This window comes from Xiphias gladius, chromosome 7, assembly GCF_016859285.1.
Source record: "Xiphias gladius isolate SHS-SW01 ecotype Sanya breed wild chromosome 7, ASM1685928v1, whole genome shotgun sequence".
In the NCBI taxonomy this organism is placed as follows: domain Eukaryota; kingdom Metazoa; phylum Chordata; class Actinopteri; order Istiophoriformes; family Xiphiidae; genus Xiphias; species Xiphias gladius.
In genome coordinates, this window is record NC_053406.1 from 2759944 (window position 1) to 2786724 (window position 26781).

At 39.6% G+C, this 26781-nt stretch overlaps 1 protein-coding gene across 1 annotated transcript; it reads right to left on the bottom strand.

Annotated features, from left to right (window-relative positions):
- Positions 1-1373: 1373 nt before the first annotated feature.
- On the bottom strand, positions 1374-26781 carry akap1b (A kinase (PRKA) anchor protein 1b). The gene is made up of 11 exons (XM_040130791.1): positions 26605-26781; positions 19633-21275; positions 14808-14932; positions 13596-13722; positions 13297-13424; positions 11647-11824; positions 6114-6264; positions 4019-4086; positions 3634-3707; positions 3487-3552; positions 1374-1807 (listed from the first exon to the last, which is right to left on the bottom strand). Exons 2-11 carry the CDS (start codon positions 21248-21250, stop codon positions 1739-1741), a joined length of 2604 nt encoding a protein of 867 aa, XP_039986725.1. The 5' UTR covers positions 21251-21275; positions 26605-26781; the 3' UTR covers positions 1374-1738.

The following is a 26781-nucleotide window of genomic DNA, read 5'->3' on the forward strand; positions in this document are numbered from 1 at the left end:
GAGATTCTGGTCCATGTTGACATGAATGCTGCAGATTTGTCAGCTCACATTCATACTACCAATCTCCCGTCCTACCACGTCCCAAAGGTGTTCTACTGGGTTCAGATCTGGTGACTGGGGAGGCCACTGAAGTCCACTGAACTCACTGTCATGTTCATGAAATCTGTTTGAGACGTTTGCTTTGTGACCTTGTCCTCAACAAGGTTCAATGTGTTTTGTATTCTGAGACACTTTTCTCCTCACCACAGTAGTAAAGAGCTCCAGCTCCAACCAGTCTGTTCACTCTACCCTGTCATCAACAATGTGTTTCCGTCCAAAGAACTGCTACTCACTGGGTGTTCTTTGTTTTTGGCATTTTTCTGAGTCAACTCTAGAGACTGTTGGACATGAAAATCCCAGGAGATCAGCAGTTTCAGAAATACTCAAACCAGCCCATCTGGCATCAACAATCATTCCATGGTCAAAGTCACTGAGATCTCATGTTTTCCCCCTCATTCTGATGTTTAATTAACATTAACTGAAGCTCCTGACCTGTATCTGCACGATTTTAGGCATTGCACTGCTGCCACATGATTGGCCGATTGTATAATTCATGAATAAGCAGGTGTACATGTGTTCCTAATAAAGTGCTCAGTGATTGTATATCATCTTTCGGGACTTGGGAATTTTGGGAACTGGAGGTGCTATAATAAAATTATAATGGATCCTTATAGTTGTGTCAGTCTTTAAAAACAGAACATAATGATGTGTATCAGCCTTATGTTGCCTTGCAGACAGGCTGTCAGAAAAATGCATCTTGGAAATACTTAATTTGAGAAATCTCGCCAAACTTTCCAAGTTCAAGAGTTCCAATATGAATTAGCTATTCAACTGCATTTTATCTGTTAGGTTGAAATTCCTGGTCCTTCTGTTATGCAGTGCAAGTCGGTGGAGAAAAGTAGAGCAAAGGCAACCAGCTCACTCCTCTGTCCTAGTTGGAGGTACAGCAGCAGCTCTGGATGGAGACCCCAGAGAAGTCCATGTCTCTTGAGGCCACGGAGCTGGGCAGACCAGGTGGGTGCTCTGTACTCCACCAGGGACCACCCTGTGACCTTCTCTGCGCTCTGCGGTGATATCACCCATCAGTCTTTATAGCCTTTCTGCCCCCTACATTGTATCCAGACGAGAAGCCCCCCCGAAATCTGCTAAATCAACTTTGAAAAGTATTGACCTACAGATGACTACAGCCGACGTGTTAATGAACCTCCAAACGGTTTAAAACAAGTGTCTACATAGTCTGATGGAGGCGCCCGTCCTTCCACACAGCATGATGATCACAGTCAAAGTGCAAAGGCCCAGAGCAAAAAAGGTAGGATGGGGGAGGAAAAAAAAAATATTGGTTGCACCTTTATTTAGTTACAATATAGATTTTCTTTAAAAATTTTTTACAAGTACCTCTTCCTGTCCTCCTTTAAGTTCTTTTTGCGTACAAGTTTAGAGGGGAAGGTTGTCTTATTTTGAAGCAGTGCTGTGTTCATGTAGGTTATGCCTGCAAACAATTTTTAATTTCTTTTCAAAAGGAGTGAGGAGGGAACGAGGACAACAACAACAAAAAAACAAGATCAACAAAAAAAAAAAAAAAAGGAAAAACAATCATCTTAGATCCAGTGGTGGGGCTGGTGGGGCCGGGACCACAGGTTGGCCTGGATCCCAGACTGCTGACCACAAGAGAATAAGTGGGTGGGTGGAGGTGTAGAGGTCAGAGGTCGAATCCATCCACCCAGGCTCCCAGGCCTCTCTCCGCCAGAGTGCGATTCACTGAAATCACCTGGAAGAAGAGAAACATTCAGATTTTACACGCACGCCACTTTCCACGGCACCAATTCTATCACAACAGATTCATGTCTTACTCACCAATCTACTGCTTTGAGTTTCTCTTTTACATTCACTAATTATTTTCAGTTGCCTCTACTTTGCTGTTCTTTTGATTGTTGCTGCCAGCGTAAATGAAATTCAACATTTCATTCACATTAAAGACCTACCATGAAAGGTAGAGATTATGACTTTTGAGGCATCGCAAGTTTTAATGGGACACATCTGTGCAGGAAGTATTGAGTTTCACCGACAACAGCTTAACACACACAAAAAAAAACAAACAAACGAACAAAACAACACAAAGTAGAAATAAATGGTATAAGGAAGCTCATCATTATTCCTATTTAAAGAGAGACTTGATGAGTGTGACATGACTCTGTTGCTATACTGATGGGGATTGCTGTGGAAATGGGCATTATCCTGAAATTATCAAAAACAACAAGGAAACGGGGAGGACATGTTTGTATTCACAGCAAATGGCATCAGCAGTAAATTGAAACGAGCAGATCAGACCACAGATGTCTGAATACAATAAGATGAAATCCACTTTTAGAAACAGAAAATTAGGAATGTTGCCCTTTACCAATATAAGTCTATTTTAAATAAAAGGTGTAGCTGATGTAGATAAAAGTTGAAAATTTACAGTATGCAAACTTTGGTTCATTTCTCTGTTTACTTGGCTATGCTGAGGAAAGACTATATAATTTTTGCTGAGCAGCAGCAACAGCAACCTCTGCAGCCCCAAGTGGTAATTACAGGACGCTGGATGCTGAATTAAAGTTTGTTTTGCGCTGGGTCCGATTGGTTAAGGGTACTGGGACCAGCGTACCCCTAGAAGGTAAGCCGTCATAACAGAAAACAAAACCCATCAATCGCTCAGGCAATAAACACAAAATCATCAACTCAGTACAAACCAGAAAACATGCTGTCCCCTCATGTCAAGTCAGCATTGGGCAAATCTAACTGACCGAAAACATATGAACCCACAGCAGTTTTATGCTACAATGTAGAGGCTAGGAGCTAGTCTGTACTGAAAATACTGAGCTAGCTTTTTCTTATAGCTAGCTGAAGACACATAGTTGGTGGTGCGTGAGGTAGTGTCTGAAATCGTCATGCATGTCTCGTGGGAGGTTGTACCCGCTCAACTCAAGTTGCATAGAGCAAGAAATGCGCTCAGGGTGCAGAGTGGGAATAAAAGAGGCCCCATTCTTCCTATTAAAAATCATTGTACTTAAAAATGTAATAAAATTATTCTGAAGCTGTTATTTTATGGTAAAATAGTTGCATAATGTTGCTTCAAATAGTGCATCCTCCTAACAAATATTCACGGTGTAACATGATCCCATTAATTTCTTATTTACACTAAAATGTATGTACTGATTCCAGCTTTTTAGGCAAGTCAGTAATGTTAGTTAAACATAAGGTACTAAGATTTGCAAGATACTAGAAACGTAGTAGAGTAGTAGTCATTTTAAAGTTGTACCGCATGTCTACTGACACCCTCAACCTTACAACTACCAGTACAGGTACATACGTAGCATACATAACCATAAAACTACAAGTATGTCACATACTGTGTCGAGCACTGTCTTATGAAAGTGATTTGCAAACAAGCGGATCAGAGCATCATACCTCATCTCCGACCATGTTCCACAGGTGGACCAATGGGAGGCCTGTGTTGTTATCGTAGTTTGACACCTTTACAGATACAGGAAGACAAATGGCCAGTTAGAGATTAGAGTGGACATTCTAGCGGTTCAGTGAGGAAGGTGGTCTTACCTGTGCAAGCAATGCCACTCCTCTGGTCATCTCCTCCAATGCTGATGTTGCCTCTGGTGAAAAGCGATCCTCACCTGATGAAGGAGATTTTAAATATATGTCAGAACAACAAAATGAACAATAGCTTCAACCATTCAATATATGTAGTTTTCAGACAGCTAAATTTGGACTTGGTTTTAAGACAAACTCTGAAGAAAAGACAAACAAAAACTAGACCATTTTAAATGACGCCACCATTGAAAGAACTTACATTGAATTAGCTAGATACACTCCACACACTCAAAGTGGTCAACAGACTGACAAATTAGCACTTCCACTGGCAAACTGGTGATGAATGCTCACCGGTTGTTTTTAAAATGACTTTTGAACACAAACAATGTCGTACCTGGAAGTGGGGCAATGTTGTCAAGCAATACTTCTGCACCTTGAAATGGTAGTGTTACAAAATCCGACCTGGAAAATAAAAAGGAGGATAACTCATACAGAATACACTTATTCTCACATTGTACTTAAGAAATTTAAATTTTATATTTTACATATGATAATCCATAATGACAAAGTGACAACACATTTTAGTGCTTTTACACATTTAAAATCTCCTCAAAACTGACACTTTATTCAGCATTTACGTTGAACCACCAGAGCAGTAACTACTGCTGTGACTTTTATTGGATCTACCTTTAACAGGTTGTCACTAGGGCTGGATACCGTCTTCGATCTTCGGATTCGATTCCAATTCACAAAGTCCCTAATCAATTCCTTTTGATTCGATTCGATACTTGATGATTCAGTTACGTACATCTGAGAACTACGAATGTTGTTTAAAGCGCTTCTCAGAATTGATCCTGGGAACTCAAATTTCTCCTACATTCAACAAGTGAGCAACACTGTTTTTGCGTTGAATTTAAATTGTTTAAAAAGCACATTATCAGCTAAATTGGAAACACGTTTCCCAGTTAAAAAAAACAAACATTTATTTTCTCTGGAGACTGTCAAACGACTTAAACATGACACATTTTTTAGGGCAACATGTGCATAAAAAACCTGCACCACCATTATGTCGTTTAAAATAAATGTTATCCCATAAAGCTTCACATGGACTGTCAGTAGCAGATGCTTCAGCTAAGTACAGACATCCACTTTAATGATCCCTTTGAGCACAGACAGGACAGAAACTGAAAGTCTGCTCACTAATTCATCTGCACTGTTTGTTGACAAGACTTCAGCCTGATATCTACAGACAGCTGCCTGCAAGCGTTAGTACCCTGGCAGGGACAGACTCATAGCAGAATCTTTACTTTAAGACATGTTTGAAGCATATTTCAACTAAAAAATGTTGGAAAAAAGTTACATAGTGTAGCATTAAGAAATGCGTCTGAAATCGTCAATATTTCAAGTGAGTAATATTACAGCATTTGTCATAAAGTGATTTAATTTAAAACAGAAAAACAACTAATTAATGCAAAATAAAAATTTGAAATGTATTTCTGATTATATGTATGTGTGTATACACACACACACACACACGTATGTGTGTATACACACACACACACACACACACACACACACACACACACACACACACACACACACACACACACACACACACACACACACTAAGCTGTTAGCTATTTAGTCAAGGACTAATTTAATTCCAGTCCAAGAAACTCCCCCTAGTTGGCAGAACAATAGCCCATTCTACATTCTACCTGCCACTAGATGGCAGGTAAGATCACTGTGACCACTGTCCCCTTCCTCCTGAACACCCGCATAGCTTGCAAAAACAACCAGGATTTGCGAGTGACCCCACCCATCCCTCACACAGCCTCTTCAGTCTGCTGCAATCTGGGAGAAGATACTGAAGCCTCTGCGCCTGCTCCAGTAGACTGGGTAACAGCTTTATCCATCATGCAGTCAGGATGCTGAACTCTCTCCCCCCCTGCCTCCAAAACATCTCGACTGTCACTCGCCCATTCCACCCCGTACACGTCCAATAGTGTCAGCCATAAGAACTTTTTATACAAACATAAACACGTATACACTCAGCACCAGCCACTTTGTACAGACTACTACTTTAAAACTGCTGCTAATTACTCATCCTGTGGATAACATATTACTTGCACATCTTTTCATCACTATATTTAGTATTGTTGAAGTTGTTCTTTATCTGTGCCAAATATTTAAATTCTTTGTTTGTTTTTTTTTTTTATAAACTCTGTTTTGTTTAATATTTGTTTATGCCTACACTGGGGTCTTAGCGAAAACTTTATGCATGGCAGAATTGATAATAAAGTTGACTTCGAGAGTTTGGTGTACTTTTCGCATACCGACTGCTACAAAGCTGATGTTGACCAGGATTGGGAGGAAAATATATTTAGAGAAGTATTTAAATTATGTTTGTTTAGAAATCCTTGTGTATTTTAAAAGGGTATTGTTCTTTTCGAATACAGTTTTAATACAGTGAGACGTCTGACACTCACCTTATTTGCCGTAGTGAGTCAATCTTTACTCTGTCATAGCCTCCATAATCAACATATCTAATCTCCACTTCATTTGTTTCTTTATAGAAGGTGATGACCTGAGCTCTCCACCAGGCTCCTTCCACTGCTGGAGCTGCACAGATCACGCCAACTGGAAGACAGACAGAGACAATTAAAGCTGCAAGTACTAGTACAACAACCAAACTGAGACTTGCCCTATAGCCATAGCATGGAATACTGCTGACTTTAATACAAGTATAAAACTTCAAAATTATAAAAAGTACAAATTTTAAACAGCAATTTTTGTGTTTAACAAAGCAGTATCTGCTTTGTCTAATAAAGTATTTGCAAGCCTAAAATGCCTTGAAGGTGTAATACAAGAAGAGAAAAATACCCCTGTGATATACCCACACCTGCTGCCACACAATTGAGTTAAATGTTTGTAACCATCTTTTACTCTATTTTATAGTTCATTTTGTTTTCATTTAGTTTACTTTGACCTTAAACCCCTTAATAACTGCAAATAGCTTTTGTTTGACACATTATAATCACAGATTTTTTTTGGAATTTTTCACAGAACTTGAGTTCTATTTGTTGTGTGTACATTTCGTTAACTTCACTACAGTTACAGTTAGTTTGTCCTTATTTAAGTTTGCCTTTAATTGCTGTAATTTCTATTTCATCTGGAGGTACCACTGCTGGTTGCCACTGCTGGAGGAACATCAGTCAAGCCTGAGCAAAAGAGGCACCCCCTAAAGCACAGCTGTTAACTGCAGGAAGTGGCCAATCAGAGTGAACCAAATGTTCACAGCATCATTTAAACTGAAGACAAGTTGTCATGCGTTGCTGTATTTGTAGTTCTTTTTATTGGTGTTTGTGTGTTACCCCTTTTGTATCTATAATGGTCAGATCATTCTATTCCCCTTATTGTTCAGTTTGTTAGGTCAGTTTGGTCTATTGAGTTCGATTCAAATTATAGTACGCTGTTATAGCCTGAGTTTAGTTCTGTTTAGCTGACCTCTTTTACGGGGCCCAGAACTCTTGTTGTATATTTTATAAATTGTTTTCTTAATTTTTGGGTAAATAAAATCCTCTCTTGGAAAATCCACCTATGATTCCCCGTGCCTGACAGCTCAACCCCTCACAACCACAGAGTCTTTAATCACTTATACTTTTTGTCTTTATGTTGAAAACACACTGCCGCTGTAGTGACGCATGTCATATGATGCATGTCCAGTGGAACCCCTAGCACCCATAGGAAGCAAGAGGACCAAGAACACACATTGAGCAGGATAAGAAATGCCATGGGTGAGTTGTCTATTTTTGATAAATAACTTCAAAAAAGGATCATCTGAGCAGTGAAATTATGTTTTGAATGCTGCAGATCAACCAACATAGTTGGTAGGCTATCACATACCATTTTTTTCTGCCTCCATGTAGCCTCAACTTAAACTTTAATAGACCTATATTTTATGACTTTCAAAATCCGGCTATTGCACAAAAGCACAGTAGTTGCCTAGCTACCTGTGTTCTATATAAGGAAGAATGGAAACTGTCAACTACTACTAGGACCTTATCTTGGTAGTATCATGTTAGTAACTACTGAATGGTATTGTTACCATGGTAGCCTACTGGCCATTGTATGGGCTAAATAATGTTAATTACCCCAGCATGGTTGTATTACCATAATACTCAACTATTTGGTATCTATCCATTGATGCGATGTGATATGGCAGTGGTGCAAGGCTACTCAGATCTTTTTACTTAAGTCAAAGTAGCAATAACATACTGTAGAACTTTTAAAAATAAAAGTTCTACATTGAAAATATTACTTAAAAAAGGTACAGAAGTATTAGAATCAAAATATTCTTAAAGTACCAAAAGAGTACTCATTATGCAGAATGGCCCATTTCGGATTCGATTATAATTATTGATTCATGCATGTGTTCATCGCTTTAATGTTGCAGCTGGTAAATGTGGAGTTAATTTTAGTTTATTTATATTTATTCAATATATAACTTTACATACTGCTGGGTAGCTTGTGAACCCCCCCCCCCACCCGGGGACCAATAAAACCTTAATATAATTAATATAATTTAATATAATTTATTCATTGATTATATTTTGTATTGTTCATTTAAATCTGCAAAGTAATTAGTAACTAAAGCTTTCAGATAAATGTTTTGGAGTAAAAAGTACAATATTTTTCTCTGAGATGTAGTACAGGTAAAATATAGCAGAAAACAAATACTAAAGTACAATACAAGTAGCCTAAATTTGTACACAAGTACAGTACTTGAGTAAATGTACTTAGTTACTTTCCACCACTGTGAAATGGTAACACAGGTAATGAAAAATGTAAATATCCAATATGGATCCAGTAGTGGAGGGTCAGCTCAATTTATAAATGAAATGACTTTAGTGCATTGATCATTGGGTTAGGCAATATATTTTTTGCCATTGTCTTAGTAATAAGGCAATTGTAAATCATATAGCTCTTTATATTTCCTGACCTCAACAAGTAGTTTCTCCTCATCTATTGTACACACGAGAGACAGCGACAGAGACAGCAATAGGTGAGAGAGGGAAGTTGAGCTGCTATGGGAGCCGGGAAGTAAAAAAAAACAGCCTTTTCTTTGGAAAACAAGACTAGGTCAAAACCTAGTATATAGCTGAATCGCCCTTTATGTGTTTGCTTCTCTCCCACTGTCTGTGCTCACATATACAGTATTTTAATACAGCCAAATAAAGCTGTTGTCATTTACATGCTTTTCAGTTTCTGTTGTCAGACAACGGAACAAGTATGAAATAGTGACTGAAATGTGGCCGATTAAGACCACATGTTAACCAACAGTGACTTCTAAGCCAATTCATAGCTGCTGCTCTGCACTGCTAAAATCTTGATTTTAAAAACTGCAACATTGCCTGACAATATCAACATACACATAAGTTAAAGACAACAGCTGTGCAGGGATTTCAGCTATATTTACTTGTAAAATGATCACTAAAAAAAAAAGTTTGAAGCTCATTCACGTCTGTGTCAGTTGCCATGCGGTCAAATGACTGAGATGCATAGAGACGGGTGTTTGCAGCAGGTAAGCCCGACCTCACAAACAAGGGGCAATACTGTCGACTCTCTTCTATGGAAAGAAACAAAGGTTTATCCAAAAAGTAATTACATGTGACACTAGGTGCTTTTGTGAAAAACAGTCGCTAAATGGGTGTGAAAAGTTGGTAAATGTAGTGACAAAGGTGCCAAGTTGGCTCATTTTGAAATTGGAACGGCCACTGGAGAAACTCCAAGACTTGGCCGGCTGACAAATGGTCGACAAAGCTTGCTGGCTGTTGGTCACCTTTGTGTTTATAGGGCTGGTCCCGCTGTTGCAGTCCAGCAAAAAAATAAAATGAAAAATCCTCCCCCTTTAATCAGAAGTCTAACTTCTTCACCTTGACCACTCTCCCCATACACTTTTCCATTAAGAGATGTGCTTCAAAGCATTCCTTGGTTCCAGGCTTCAGTTGTAAGCCAAGTGAATCAGACTGTTTCCCCTTGAAAATCTACACAAATATAAATGATATAAACAACAGAATTTTATGTATTGGAATGTTTTGGGCATGTTAAGATTACTAAGGTTTGGTGTTTTAATAGTCTAACATTTATAACAGTAGCAATAAAGTTAAATAACTTATTTCCATTGTGCTAGACTGGTCACATTTGGTGTCATTTAACAGCATAAATCATTAAAGTTTTGGGAGAACTACTCAAATTTATACTGGTACGACATGCACAATAAGTCCAAATTGAATATATCGTGTTAATAGAGGTGTGACTTTGCAGACATCCTTTCTCCAGGGATTTTTATGGTTTTGCTCTTCTGCTTTGGTCCTCATGTGTTAATTCTTGATACATTTGGCCTTGAGCACTCCTCTACATGTCAGCCTACATGGCTGCCTTTTCTCCTGAATTGAAGAACTGAAGATGGAAGAGTCAAACAAAGACTTGCTTTAACTCCCGCCTGAGTGAGCCCGACTTCAGTTCATCTCTCCGCGTTCAACGGTTGCCTTGGCAACAGACCTAAACATCACCGTCTGACTGGTGTGGGATTGCCAACGCTACCTCAAGGACCTGCAGTGTTTGCCAAACACTCGCATTAAAAGCTGCCTTCACCAGTGACATCTGGCCAAAGATTTCATCTGCTGAGTGCTGAACATTCTGCTCTCTGAGGCCGACTACAGCTCCAACTTGGAGCCGAGTTTCATGCCACCAGCTAATCTGCATGATGGACCCCTACGGACCACACAGTCTTCTTGCCATCAGCTACTGTCCATGCGTTAAGTCACGGGGCACTCCAAAATCTTTTTACCAGAAATAATCTAACTCAGCTTTTCAGGTAGTAGCATCCCTAAACTGTAATATAGGAAAAGTTATCATAAGTGTAGCTTTATGATATCATCTCATTATTTGAATCTATTCCTTTCTTTGAATATTCTCATATTCTCATTTGGTTCAGCCATTGATACCTCTTTGACTGATTATCAGTCTTAAAGTCTCTTGACATAAGAAACCAATTTCATTATCTCTATCTGACTATTCACCACATTTATTTTTTCTCTCTGTACATTATATGTGTAGACATTGTATTGTAAATAAATTACCATATATCTGAGAGAAGTTGTCCTGACTGTTTTGTGTGTGTAAATCTTTTAATAGAGTCTGTAAAGTTCCCAAGAAATGGACCATCAACTATGCATCTGGAAATATTTCATATATTTCCTGTTCACTTAGCACTACTGTCCACTACACATTCTACATTAAGTTTACCTGATGTCAGATCCTCAAGATCTTCAATAACATGTCACCATCTGGTTGACAGTGGTAGGCAAACTGTAGCTTACATAGCTTGCATACAACTTTATCTCTGGGACTGCACAATTTTGCAGTCCTTTGACGAAAAGCTGAAGTATTTCAAAACGGGGCTTTTTAGATTGCTCTGAGTGCAAATCACTCTCTGCGGCAAAGCTGGGTTGTGAACTCTGCCATGTTTAACACGGTTGTTGCTGAATTATTCAGTTGTTTCAACTCCACTGACATTTCATTTTCAGTCAATGAAAGTGACTTGTGACTCCTGTCAATCACACAGTACATTCAATGCAGTGGCCCAGGCCCAAGAGAGAACGATGCTAGACAACCACGGTAGTGGCTGGGTTTTTTTTCCCCACAACTGAATATTACTTTTCACAATCAAATGTCTTTTTTTGTCTGTAACAATTGACTGTATAATTGAATTTAGAATATTCATTGACTGCCCTAAAACACTAGGCCCTAAAAATCCCATAGGTGTATTTTTTAAATTACCCTCCCCAACCAAAGCTTCATATGCCTATTAATGCAAGAAGGGGATTTTTATTATTGTTGAAGATGCAGTTCTAGCTGCCTATGGAGTCAAACGTTTATTAGGCATAGAATGCCTAAAACTACTGAGACATTTATCAGTGTGCACTGAATTTAATCCCACTGTGTGACCAAGGTTACCTTCAGCAGGTGAAGGCAGGGCAGGGGTGCCCGGCTGGGAATAGCAGAGGAACATCTGCTGGTCCAGGCTTCGCAGAGCGTGGTAGGTGGGATGGGTGTGCTGCTGGACAAAGATGTGACCGGCTGACACGATGTTCACCACTATTACTTCAACTGTCACTCCACTGGGGAGCAGAAGCTGAGAAGACAAATGACAACAAGTACTGTTACTGTTCCAGTAAATGGCTTCCATGATCTAGTGTGCATTCTATATGGCTAAAACCTCACTTAATCCAAAAAAGAAAATAATTATTTTGTGCTCCAGGGTTGCAGCTGTAGGTGACAAGCAACAAATAACAAAATCAAAACACCAATGTGTAAAGGTTAGAAATTTGCTCAACTTTTCTCACACTGTAATGCAGTATTCTCCTGTTATTTTAAGCATTGGCCAATGAAACAAACATACCAGATAGAACATCTTAAGTAGCTTGTATTATGGTAGTTTTAATCTTTGCTGCGCAAACAGAAATGTAGAAGAAAATTACTACTGCTGGATTCACTTTCCAGGGTTGTACAGTCCTGCCTAAAATGAGAATAAACCACTGTGCAGTGTGTTTGTGTTTGATGAGCCTTTTAACTGGACTTTATGGTTTGTATGTTTAGTCTTCTCACCAGTACCCTGTAGCTGTTGTAGTGTTTTGCCATACTACTGTCACTATGGATAGAGTTTGATAGCATTTTATAGATTCTGAACACAGTTCTGAATCCGCTCATCGAATCCGAAAAACTAATCTGTATTTTTATGTAGTTTGTTTGGCGGTGAATGAAAAATAATACTAATTTTATTTCACTCAGTATCATACCTAAAACACTGAGATTCTATTTTGCTGAAGGGGCTTTAACAACATATTTTGTTCACTGCTCTGTGACGTTCATTAATTCAGTCCTTGTTAATTTTTCCCTTTTGCTGCGAGGAAAAATGGCAACTGCTCCTCACACAGTGAGTGCGCTACAACTGCAGAAGATAAAGTAAAAACAACAGTGGAAAGAACAATAATTTTAATTTATCATTCTTCAAAAGATGAGAAAGCTTACTTGTGCTTTTCAAGTTATCAAAAATGCCACAAGTTCTTACTTTAAAATGAGGGAAGCAAGGGACCTGCTGCCCCCCCTTTGTTGTGAGTACCCTCCCGCAAATATTTCATTTTGCAGGTATTTTGTTGACTTTTGTTTTGTTTTGGTTTTGTTGACTGTGGAGAAGCTTTCGCAAACACTTCCCACTAGTCATTAGTTGGTTCTCATTACATTTGAGTAGTTGACCAATTCACTCTATTGAAGGACAAAACTATTGAAACCTGCCTCCTCCTGAAATCCTGAACCTTCAGACACTACAGAAACAACTATGTCATAAATAAACTCCAACTAGCACCAAACTGAAAAATAATATAAACCATGAGGCAAAAATGTGGCAGTAATTGCTTTAAGTCATGAAGCCTGTCCCTCACCTTCGGATTGACATATAGTGGAAAGCATGAAAATGACGGCATTGTCAAGGTATTATCAGCCATGCTAGTCTGGCAATATACTGTGCCCCCCAAAAAAAAAAAAAAAAAAAAAAAAAACAATTCTCAAGACAAATGGTGGCACAGAGCAGCCAGAGCCTATCCTTACCCAGGAGGTCATGGGAAGTGATGGCAGTGTAAGTGGGGGAGGAGGAGGGGCATATAGGTTTGTCAAGTCCAGATCTTTAAACTTCTTCCCAATCAATGACAGGGCTTTGTCAACCTGCTGCTGCGTACCTGGAGAAAGGTCAAAAACAAAAGGTTTAGGTGCAGGCAAAAACAAGTTTCTTTGATTTGCTTAGATTTTTCTCTTTCAGTAAGGATCTTGATTCCTACGTGAATCAGGTCCCTCCACCAACCCCTTCAGAAGACATTAGAGGAAGTGGGGACTTGGTCTGCCCAACTCACCCTCTATATGACAGATCTGGAACTCTTGTGTATAAGGCAGGGTGGAAATGTAGATCTTTGCGCCAGAATTCTGCTTGACGAAACTCACAAATCTCCCCTGCTTCCCGATTAACCGTCCTACAAGGTGCTGGTAGAAGAAGACAGGCAGAGAAGACAACATGTCAAATGGACAGTTCATTTATACAAAACAGTCATGTTTCACATTTTACAAGAATGCGAACCAAACCCTAAGGGATTGGCCACAAATCAAACTTTTCTTAGTAGAAAAAAAATAAAGATGGACATAAATAACGCCCTATAAAATATAAGCATGTAGTAAGTTTTGTCTTCTGAAAAAATACTGACATATTCGAAATATTAAAAATATCACTATCCTCATCTTTTCAGTGAAATTCTAAATCTGTCCTTGCAGCTATTTGGGTAAAATGATACTATATACAGTACACTGATATATTACATGAATATTATAAATAAATTCCATATGTTTAAAGATAGCCAACAAGTAGTAGTTTGTCCCTGTTTTACCAATAAAAACACGGTGACCTAAACAGAAACTTTTACTTTTTTCAATTACCATGACTACTTTAAAGGTTAGTTTCAGAAACTTGGCACTTTAGGATGTGCGTTAGTGTGACCCTATTTGTCAACACTCAAACAGCACTGGCTCTATATACCCCTTGATTTTGGCAAAAACCAAACATTTTTAATCAAGCAACAGCATATGCATGGATAACTTTTCACTTCCAAAAAGTTTCAGAGAAAGATTTTAGCCAACTTTATTATTAAAAAGGATGAGGCTGGCATTAAGATTTCTTTTGTCACAAATCCTATGTGCAGGCCCAGACCAACGATGTGAGGAATTAGTTCATTTGTTGGGGACTATTTTCAGCGGCGGATTGAATGTGATATACCTCACCACATCTCCAAAAGAGAGATGTGTACTAGTGTGTGAAGTGCACAGTTTTGGTAATTATATAACCTTGTTCATTACAAACATCAACATTCTGTTAGGGTGTAAAAGCATTTCATGTTATATTTTGAACACAGGACATAATCACATGCTACTGACACTGGTAAAGAGGTAGCGAACTGGTACCTTTTCAGACTGAAACGACTTCTCTGGTGAGGGGGTGTACAGTGTACAGGGAGCTGATTATCATATCACATTGATGGGGTATGGTTTTACTTCTTGTGTCAGTTGTCCTGACTCACCTTTGGCACCTCAATCTCCCAGATGATGAGCTCGGCACTCAAGGACGCAGCGTGGTTGCTCTGGGTTTCCCCAGCACCCATAGTGCAGCCGCTGTCGACTGAGTCCATACTATTAACATCAGAGCCTGGACAAACAGACACAGACAGACAAATAAAAATAAAAAAATCATTACCTTTATCAGCAATTTATTCACATTCACAGCAGCAAAACGTTACAGGGTCCTGTGCTCATCCTGAGCAATATTTTGACACAGCCCACCCTTTACTGGATGTCTAGTGTACCATTTAACATAAATCAACATTTAATTTGAGAGGCATCAGCATGATATTGGAAAGAACAACATTTACAAAACGTATTTTACATCATAGGACACCTGGTGTTATTTTGGTAGGAAATCACTGCTTTTCTCCAGTCTAAGTGCTCACTCATGTCCTTCAACAAGTATTTAAAACTACTGATAGAAAACTGAGTTTTCATATATGCTCCACTTGAAAATGAGGTTAAATTTGTGTTAATGCAAACGTTACAATTATTGTCATTGCTACACATCAAAAGCTTTCCATCTACTAACAATTGCTTGACAGAATAACATGAACATTAAATTACTACCAAATTTTAAATATTGAAGGAAGGCTCTATTCACATTTGCTGGTGGTCAGAAACAGTGTATGTTGGTATAAGTATAAAACACTAATGTCTATTGCTACCAATGATGGTTTGACAAAATGATTTAGTAGCCTCATAGAAAGTTGAATGGACTTTAAAAGTGTGACAAGTCAGTTTAGTTTAAATTTGCATCACTGCTTTGTCACTGAAGAAATACTGGTCTCATTGACTGACTAATTCAAATGAGTTTTACTTCATCATTCTTCCTCTTAATGTTAAGATATTGTTAATGGAACTCTAGCATGTGTGTCATATTATAATCCTTCCAGTGGTTCAGAGAGAGAGAGAGCGAGAGAGAGAGAGCGAGAGAGAGAGAGAAAGAGAGAGGAAGAAAAACAAAACAAACAAACAAAAACAAACAAAAACAAAAAAACTTAATTTCCATAGAAGACTTATTTTGAAAAATGTGCAGCATGTGTTCTGTTTTAACAGCATAAATAGAATACTGGCAAAAAGGGAGGCTCTTCAGATCATCATTTCTTTCTCTGTTCAAAAAATAATAATAAAAATAATAATTTAAGAGGGGCAGTGACAAAATACTGCAGAGAGGTAGTACACACAAAAGTCAGCTAACAACAGAGCAGGAGAAATTCTTGGGTGAGCTTTCCCTGGAGTAAGGTGAAAGGTGTAGGAAGATTAAGCTTCTCCTCAGCCATCAAGAAGGAAGACTTGCCCCACAAAGGTTGGAAGTTGTGGCAGATCTTGTTTTATAGGAGAGCCTGCTAGGAAAAAAACTGTAGGTGGGGCACACACCCTGACCTATTTGAAAAAGTAAACTTGACGGCACATTGGTTCAAGACACAATTTGCTCATTCTATGATAACAGCCACAGTCAAGTACAAGGAGATTGTTGAGAACCCTGAAGCCCCAGATCTACCCAGTGGGTTTTCCCTCAGATCATGTCCGGGTCAGGGCAAAGTGGGAGGCAGGACATTGTACCAGAGAAACCTTGGGGTAGGAAAGTCAACATTTATAAAAAGCATAGCATTGATATTCCCAAAACACATTAGGGATGAGGATAAGAAGGCCCTAGCCATCGGGTATCTGACAGAGGAAGACATTTTTCACATGATGACCTCAATCAACTTTTCAAAGGGGAAGGGAAAGACGCCAACAGGCTTGGACCTCCTCAAACCACCACTAAGTAACTGCTAAGCCAAGTAGCTGGGCTCTATTACCCAATTTACCTGGTCATGTCTGCCGGGGGGGACGACTCTGGTCTGAAGGGCATTTCAGGAAACGCCGAGTGGAAATCTGACCCGAGACATGAGGGACAAACCGCTCTGAAAGCCTGACGGAGGAGGCCATCAAGCTGTATGACGAGTATTCTGAGTTTGGCCAGATTTAATTCCACAGGAGCATCATACCAGCTGGCTGGAGGGGAAACCCATAGGAAATTATGTTCTCAGATGGGAGTGACAAGTCCTATGGAGCTGTGATGTAACATAGGCACAGAACAGACCAAGGTATAGATGTTGGATTAGTTGAATTAAAGGCCAAGCTAATGCCACTGGAACTGAGAGGTAACGCAGTCAAGGATGAAATCTGTGAAGCAATCTTTGCAGCCAGGCTCAGAAAGTACGTTGAGAAGTATGGTCAAATGGAGATTGAATGGTGGTTCCACTTAGTGGACAGTCAAACAGTGCTTGGGGCTATTCAGCAAGATTGCTATGGGTACCAGAACTTTGTGAACAGGGTTGGAGAGATCCAAAAGGTTGGGCCTGGTGAAGACTGGTGGTGGTTCCCAGGGGATCACAACATTGCTGATATTGTCACAAGGGGAGTGACTCCTAAAGACTTGAAAGAAGAAGGACTGACTAAAGTGACTAGGATGACCCATGGAGGAGTGGCCAATAAAATCTTATACAGACGTTATGGCTGATGCCAGAGATAGCATCAGCAAGCTCCCAAGAAAGGCATTCTCAGCAGCAGTAGCAAGGCCTCAGGTAAAGAAGAAGCTGGGGCCACCCTGCAGGTACTTCCCATTACGAAGGACTCCCAAGGCAAGACATAGTGCTGACCAAACTCACTCCATTCTCTTTCCAGCTATCCCTGAAACTGAGCCAGGACTGAGGCTGGGGGATGTCTCATTGAAGAGAACATCTGCTGGCTCAGTAGTAAAAAGCCCTGTGGACATAAATAAGATCTGCAGTTTGTCTAGGCTGGTCAAAGTAATTGCACTGGTGTGGCGAGCTGGCAAAATTTGGCTGGAGATGAAGGGCTATGCTACAAGACAGGTGAAGTGGGAGGAAATGCCTTCAGAAAAAAATGAGACTAAGGTTGCTAAGCAAAACAGACATGTAGTAGTAAGAGACATGGTTGAAAGACATGTTAATGAGTGTCATTTCTGGTGTGTGAAAAATCCATTTAAAAACAGTTTTCTATCGATTCAGAGTTTTCTATGTTTTCTATCAATCGAACCCTGAGCAGAGTCAGGGCTCGATCATACTGCAGCATAACAAAATTTTGGAAGTATCAGGTGAGGTGCAGCTGCTTAAAGTACGGGACACATTGAAGTAGAAGCACAAAAAACAACACATGGCGATAAAAACGGTTTAAGGAAAGTAAATTGGGATGCTTTGTCACTATAAATAACTGCAGCGATGCTACTGGAATGTTAGCCAATTTTTTGCTTGAAATGTACTATTTATTGATTGTTAAGTGCATTTGTCTGACAAATTATTTTAATTAGAATGCATTTTAGGTTTGTGTAAGAGTGTTCACTTAAATTTCAGTTAAAAATCCCCGAAATGTGTATAGTTATGGTATGCTAATTATTCATGTGGATTTGTTGTTTTAGGCTTGCAAGGTTATGTCTATGTTTTTTAATTATTCAAGCCTAATGCAACCTATTACAGCCAAAATTCATTGAAGTGAAGTGTGGAAATAGGAATAACGAAGTTTTATTTTGTTTTGATTGAAGGAAAAAAAAAGGGTTGTGATAGTAATATTCTATGCTTTCTTTGTCTTTTCCTATCTGTAAAGTTACCAACCTACTACCTGGGCAACTGCTTTGAGGAAATCTCCAATACACAGATTAGGTGTTGTTGAAATATAGTTGGTCAGTTGCATTCCCTGTGATTAGCTAAGGCCTTTCACAAGTTTGGGCAGGTGTTGTTGCAGAAAATCCCAGAAAACATTACAATAACATAAACAGAAAATGGTTGGAATTGAGCAATTATAGTAAAGGTTACTAATTTCTTTTCCCTGTCTTTACCTGTTTGAAATCGAACTGATTTGAGAGTTTATGGTTGTTGCAGTATTTGTTATTGATTATTAGTTGATATACAAAGGCAGTGAACAGCAGGTCAGCTTAATTCGGTATATTAATATGACATATGCTTATGGGTCAAGCTTTGTCTGATCTATAGATAATTTCATTTTTATAAATACTAAACATTATTACTGATGTTTTTTTCTTCAATACAACTTACATATAATAAAGAGACATTTATTAATCACTCCTCTGCCCAGTTACAGTCCAGATCACCCACAGAGCAGCTGCACCACACAACTCCTAGATCAGCCTACGTGAGTCTCATGATTTACCTGTAAGACATACATTTTAATGCTTTTGTTTGTCATCTGTAATGTGAAAACATCAGGTTTTCACACAGTCCAAGGAATAAAAAGTGTGCATTCTGTTCATAGCTCAAAATTAGGTTAGCTGGTTTTGGTAACATTTAGCACTGGAGCTGAGATCATCGGAATAGCCAACAGAAACCTGTATTCTGTGCTGTTCAGTGTCATGTTGCCACCCAATTTCCCTTACCTTTCTGTTTCTATCACAGTTTTACAATTAGATAATTTTATGACAAAACTTGGTTTGTAAAAAATTATATCCTGTTATGCTCTTAGCCTTCATTGCACTGTAGCCAAAAAAAAAAAAAAATGCACTGATTTGACTTTGGGGCCTTCTCAAATGATTATTTACATCATCTGCATTTATGGGGCAGCTCAACAAAAACGAACCGAAGGTATCAGTATCAAGATTGTTAGTGTGTTCATTGTTAAAAAAATAACTCTTAGCCGATACATCATTATTAGATTTTGAAACTCTCAAATATCAATACTGGCCTCGACAATCAAGTATCAGTCTGGCTATATTAAGCAACACTTCTCACACCAATTCCTAGAATAAACAGATTGATGTCTCACCTCCAGACTGGTCCGTCTCCAACTCACATGGCCCATGAGCTCCATTCCTCAGGCCCATTCCATTGAGCCTCTTTATCTCACATACAGCATCCAATGAGTTTTCTTCAGTAACGGCCAAAACCGTTGCCTCTGTAGCAGTCTCAACCAGTGACTGAGGCTTTGTGGCTTCTCTTGCTGACAAGTCTGTAATTTGGATCACATCCATTTGGTTGTCAAAAATGCTGTTCTGGAGGTCCTCGCTGCTGACGCCATCCTCAGAGTGGCATGTGCTGCAGGCTGAGTCCTCGGCGAGCACAGCTACTTCATCACCTTTCAGTTTCATGTTTAGCAGAGGGATACTTTGCGCTGCTTCTTGCGATGGTGTTGGCCATTGGCCTCTCTGTGCATTGTTTGTCTGATGAACCCTGTGACTGACCTCAACAGGCTCCCACACAGGAACTGAGGAGCACCCATTAGGCATTCCTTGCTGTTCTTTCTCTGTTGCCTCTCTAGACTCACAGCTGATCTGAGAGGAGCTTGTCAGTAGATGACGGTGCTGCTGTGCCGTTGTGATTGGCTCCTGTTGGGAGCATAGTCTGCTGCTAGCAAGTGGAGTGCTGCTGCTGCAGCTGGGCTGGCTGTTGTCTGTGATCTGGCACCTGGTGACACCAAGGACCTCCTGGGTGGCCGCCGAGATGACCTTACATATGAGTCCAGCTGCCAGAAGCTCCAGATCCTGCTCCTCTCCACTGCTACTATGTATCTGGATATCCTTTGGGGTCACTGATGTGGTGATGGAGTCTTGGACCGTGGTCAAGACTGTTGAGGTCGTGTCCGGGGTGGTAGGTGTGCTTGTTAGAATGTTTTGGTGGAAATCCTGCGCTGAACAGGGTGTCTCTAGAGAGTCAGCCTCTGATGGGATCACACACTGCACTTTGGCTGGGGTGACTGCATAAACAATCATCTCATCTTGTGTATTAATAGTACTGTAATGCTTTGCAACTTCTCCCTCCGGCTCAGGCCTCTCTGCATCGGAAAGGTAGGCTGTTGTGGGGGAGGACCTGGTGAGTTTGTCAGACTGGCAGGGCAAGATGATCTCTTCTACTGAGGCTTTGGGAGCAGAGGCTAGATCTTTGATCTGGTCTTTCTCCAGCTCTTTTACCAAAGTAAGTGATGAGATTTTCTCTGGGTCTTTATGGTCTTTCAATGACACCTGTAGGCTGTCTTCTTTGCTAGGTGATGGTAGAGTCAAGACTGAGGGTTTATGGACTTCCTCTCCTCTTATTCTACTAAGGTGAGGGGCAGCTTCTTCAGAACTCTGTTCCGGTGAAGGTGCTACTTCACTGTCCTGGGCCTGGATGAGGGAAATATTTTCATGTTCTGTTCTCTGGTTAGTGACCTTTGGAGGTCTGTGGGTGGGGCATTCTGTGTCATTTGTGGGGGATACAGTGCCTTTTTCTACCAGACCATTGCTACCCTCTGATGGAGATGTTTTAAGGCCCACAGCAGTTGAAGTTGCCTCTGGGCTGTCATGACTGATGATCCGCTCTTTCTTTCGTGAGATGTACCACCACCAGCCGATTAGTGCGAGTACTCCGGGCAGTGTGTAGGGTACGACAGATCGAAACCTCAGCGGCATTTCCTCAGGACACTAGCAGCTACACCTGAAAGTTACAAGGAAAGACAGATTTGTATTAGTTGAGGGACATCTCACATTGAATGCAGTTGATAGCAGCAAATATGGGAAAATTGGCCTGGATCTGCCTGTTGATTTTACATTGTTTTAAGGATTAAACTTAATTTTATCCTTTAATTTAGTTTTTCACCAGGCATATATTGGGGAAGAGCCCATGTCAGCCCAAGAAAGACTAAAAATCAGTTCAATATTATCAATCAAATCTAAATGCTGAAATCCTCGTGAAAATATAACACAAACACATTCCATTTGTGTATTCGCATGACAACTTACCAACTGTATTTACTGAGGTCATGAAAATTTTAAAATCTAAAAGTGTGGTTATGGCACTCACAAGACTTATTTAGATTTGCAGAGAGAGAGAGGGAGAGAGAGGGCGCGAGAGAGAACTAGTGTACCTGGACTTTTGACCTCTATGGCTGCTGGCACTGCCACCTGCTCTATGTAATCAACTGCTGGCTCTCTGCTGGCTAGCAACAGAGTTCTGGGAAATACAGTGCTTTCAACATTAAGTAACAACAGAAAGAACTGCTTTATAGGAATTTGTTGTGCCAGAACAAGAAAATAAAAGATGACAGTTAATCTGTGTTTATAACATAAAACTCACACTAGGCTATATTCATATAGAGTGACACCATTTGTAAAACTCCCTGGTATCCTATTACATAAATGGTTTATCTTTCTGATATACATTTCTGAAAACTCCACAGTACCCCATGAATTCAACTACCAGTAGGGAATCTCTTCTTTGAATGTCAACACTTAGGCTAAAGGGTGCAAACAAATGAATGTACTGAGGTCATTGCCCTTATCTTGAATAATAAATAGCCAGCAAAGACTCATTCCCAATGAGGTGGAAAAGACTACACCATCCACACATCAGGGTGATGCGTTAATGTTTCGAATGTTATTTAAAAGTACATAAAATTCCAAGATAAGTTCAAATGGTTAAAACTACAAACAAACATTCTGTGTATTTCTCAAAAACTTTACCCTGACAATTTTTCCAAAAATAATATATAACCCAGCAAATAGTCTGGGTTTGGCTGTTTAATACAACACTGTATCTGACACCACTTAAATTGAGTCCTTGTGACTTATTTTATATCATGTACAAGAATAATCAATGTGCGAAAACTAATCAAGTGGTTTATGAAAAACACATCTGTACACAATGCATGTCAAGCTATGTAGAGTTCCCCTTTTCAACTTTATAAAAAGCATGTTTTTACCCAAGGTTACAGTGTCACAGTCTGAACCTTATATGGAAGGTTTCAAGAATTTGTGAGATACAAGAAAAAAACAACATTAATGGTATGCAAAAATGTTGTGCCAAAAACTGATATTTAATATTTTCTATACTGAAGCTGCAATCATTTGTGCTAATTTCCTTCAATGATTGTTGGCACCTGGAAAATGTGTTAAGTAATGCATGACAACAAGTATCAATAAAACATGGTTTTCCAGCTGTCTGTACCAACTGTCAGCCTCACAACAGGTCACCTCAACTGGTGGATACTAGACACATACATGTACTGAAAGACATTTATATATATTGTCATTGGCTGAAACAACCCTAGAAAAAAAACTCAGTATTTCAAATTTGTGAATGTGGTGTTGTGTATTCCAGCCTGAGACAGGTAATCATTCCCAGTCATCATTTAGTCACTTTTATCTTTGGTCAAAGCTACTGTATTCGTCGAAGTTCTTCCAAGAGGTACATTTAAGGCTGCTCAGACATCCAAGTACAGTGACTCAGCTAACCAAACGCATTGTGCCAATTAGATCCATTGTTTGTTTGAAAAAAATCAAACAAGCATGGACACAGTGACTATGTGGATTTGGTAATTTGTTGTATTACAAAAGGTTTCTATTAGATGTGGGAGCATCCCTGAACGCATCAACGGGGAGAAATTTGAAAACTCACCGCCTGTTACTGGATGGCTACATGCTGATCCCAAAGAAAAGAATTAGCAATGTAGATATGATGGGCAAGCAACAATTACTATATACCGACATGCAGTTTAATATTATATCAATCATTTAACTGCTTTATCTCCTAATAGAGGTTCATATTTGATTAGTTCTTGATTACCATTAACAATACCTTTAAAATTCATGCTTTTCATTGAAGAAAGCATCATTAAACAATTGACCTGGGATATTTTTTAACAGCACAACCTGATCAAAATAGTTCATAAATCACAAATCAAAGAATTAAGTCAATAATTTGAATCAAATTAAAATTGTCCTCAAAATTATTAATTACTCAGCAGATTTCCAAACCAAATTCAAAGTGAAAAGCATAGTAATTCTATAAAATTGACAGGCTCTATGGAAGATATAAATTACATGGGACTTAAGGGCACTTAAAAACAAAACCCAACCAACCAGTTAACGGGGCTGTAGCTAAGAAATGTTTCTATCAGGCAGAAAATGTAAAATGGACTGTCCCTGAGCTCCAAGAATATATTCATATCTATGTGATCAAGGGTAAGTAGTATACACACTGTTTTCACTGTAATACTTGGCTAATAATAAGTCTGCAGTTCAGTTTTGCAAAGGATAAATATTACAGCAATTGCCTAAGAGGAAGCATCCTCAATGAACTGGTGAGATGAAGAGCTGCAACCAACAGCCGCTTAAGACTGGATGAACTAAAAATCTCCAACATATTAAGGTAAGCAATACCTTTAATCGTCCTATTCCTAATGTATGAAAAGCAATTTGAATCAGCCTCTGATCATAGGTGATTACAACATGCATGGCACAGTTATATGACACTGTGTCACAGTGTCACCAGTAACTGGTTTTAATGTTGTGACTGATCAGTGTATGTGCCTATGAAATGGTGGCCCACACTACATTCACCTTGGACAAGGTTAAAATAGAAGTTTACAAACAGTCAAACAAATCTGGAGAACTCCTTACAGGACAGACTGGTATTTCTTGGTGCTTTTCTTGATCTTAAAGTCAAGATTCAGACTGTGACCTTGGCGGAGTTGTCAGGCTGTATTTACATGTTAGAAACCTTACAACATGCTGAGTACAGGCAACCTAAGCAGCTTGCACAATGGATACTGCCTTAGTCTGCTGTCCATACTACCAGCACCCTATCCCTCAATACTAACATGACATACTGTTACTTAATCAATTTCTACCAGTCCTTCACATTCAAAACGCTTTTCTATACAACTGGCGATTTAATATCCCCCTACCAGTTAGCACATTTACGTCCCCAATCGCACAACAAGACTTGTGTTACACGACTTTGTTATTCTTCGTTCACACTGTTTGCTGTTAGAGGTTGGTGGTGTTAATCAGAAACCAAAAATCTTAAGGGTGACATTTTCTAACCATTAACATCAACGTGGGAATTGCCTGTAAACCGAATTGGAGGGTGGCCCTCGTTCCAGCATAATTCTCGTAAAATTTCTTCAAATCTTGAGTCCGTGTCTGCCGATAACGAACCAGTCCGCTGTCTAATGATGCACGAAGTCTGTCCAAAAGATAGGACAAAAACGTACAGTTGCTACACTGCTACAGTCAATTTTCAGCTTAATTGGTGTTAATGTTAGCTAACAGGCTAATCTTTCAATTTAGCTGACAGGGGACCAAAGCCCAACGAAAATCTCATTATTGCCGTGTATAATCCAATGACACGTTGAGAAATTGCACCTTGACTCTCCGGGTTGTCTACTGTATCGCAATGCCAACTTTCATTGATGGTTTAGCTATGGCTATGTCCGTTTCAGCAAGCTACGTGCTGATAATACACACAATGGGAATATTTCTGCTTTGCATTGAATAGTCCCGTTGAAGCTGTATCGTGCCGTGATTAGCTTAATACTATCTCCAAAAAAACAAAAAAAAAAACCGTCGTGTACGACCATTCCATCCCAACATAGACCGGCTAGTGGAATTAGCTGGTAGGCAAACATGAAGACCACCACGTGAAACTACATTTAGAATTCTGTCAGTTTAATGTTTCCTCGCAGTGAGGTAGGGAAGGCTACGTTATGTCTCTAAAAATAAGACTTCAGATGGTTCCCCTCTAACCCACACGAGTCTCTTTACCTTTGCATTTCTCAATACACCAACTGTGCTGCAAGATTGTGTGCCTTATCTAACACAGTACACCCCAAGTTGAAAGACAGTAAACAGGACTGGTGGCTGGAAAGTTAACAGGCAATGAAAACAAGTTATAGTTACTGAAACTTAATATGTGCCGCTAGGTGCCTAACTTGAATGCCGACTTTATCGGAAAACAATTAAGATCCACAGACGAAGTTTTGTAAAGTACTAAAATTCACTGCGTTTTGCCAGTAGGATGGTAAGTGTTAAACGACAGATATATGTAGGGAGCTTGGCGTAATATTGTCGGGAATGAAATCCGGTACAAGAGGTGGCTGTGACCTAACTCTAACGTTACACTATTGGGATTTCAGCATGGCTGGTTGGGAGGCCGCAGTGCAGGATACAAAGTATTAAGTTAGCAGGCTATCCCAGCATATTGGTTATAATGTTAAAACGTCTATGAACATAAACACGAATTAAAATGTCACGGCAGTAGAAGCGCAAATCCCCTCCACTGCATTATTTCTGGCACAGTGACCATGACCGTTGTTCGGTTACTTGATCAAAGCCTCGTGTTTAAGACGACTTTTTCATTTAACCAATTGACGAACGCGTTAGGCCACAACATAAAGGCATTGCATAACACAGCTTTAAATGCAACCCAATGCACCACTGAGGGCAAGTGCCAGACTGACGCAGGGTTAAAGGACATTTTAAGCCAAAGAGTGCTTCTGTCCTGCCTGGGCCTCAGACCTCCACGTTAGCTTGCTAGCCGGCCTGGAGAAAATAATAGCCAGCTGCATTCTTACTGCTGATAACCTATATGCATTTGTTAATATTAAAGACACATGGCCGTTTTGTTAGTAAGTGCACACAGATCACAGGGAAGAAGGAATTATGGTAATTTAAATTACACAACAAGGGCAGAGGCTTGCTGGAGTAGGCTGACTATTAAGTTAGAGAAAAATGTGTAGGCTAGTTGTTCAATGACATGGGATTACTGCATTCATTTGGTGACACATTAAACTGCAGAAGGCTCGCAGAGACGCGTGGAAATGTCAGTAAATGGGTGTTTTACACTGTGCACGTTACACCCCTGTGAGTGGATTTGAACTAAGTCATACTATGTGAACGTAATACAGATGGCTACAGGCTAGCATGTCCTTTCCCCTTAGTTGCTAAATGCGCTCTTTCATCTCTAGAATTTTTAGTTTACTTACAGTATTTAAGGTTCCTCAGTGCCGCCACGATGAGAGCGATACTGATAATGTGAGATTTTCAAACGTGTCCCTGTTGAAAGTCAACCTCTCCTCCCCACGTGTTGACCGACTAGCATCAGTCTGAAAAAACAGTCTAAACAGCTGGTCAAATCTCGCGATATTCCGACGTACAAGACA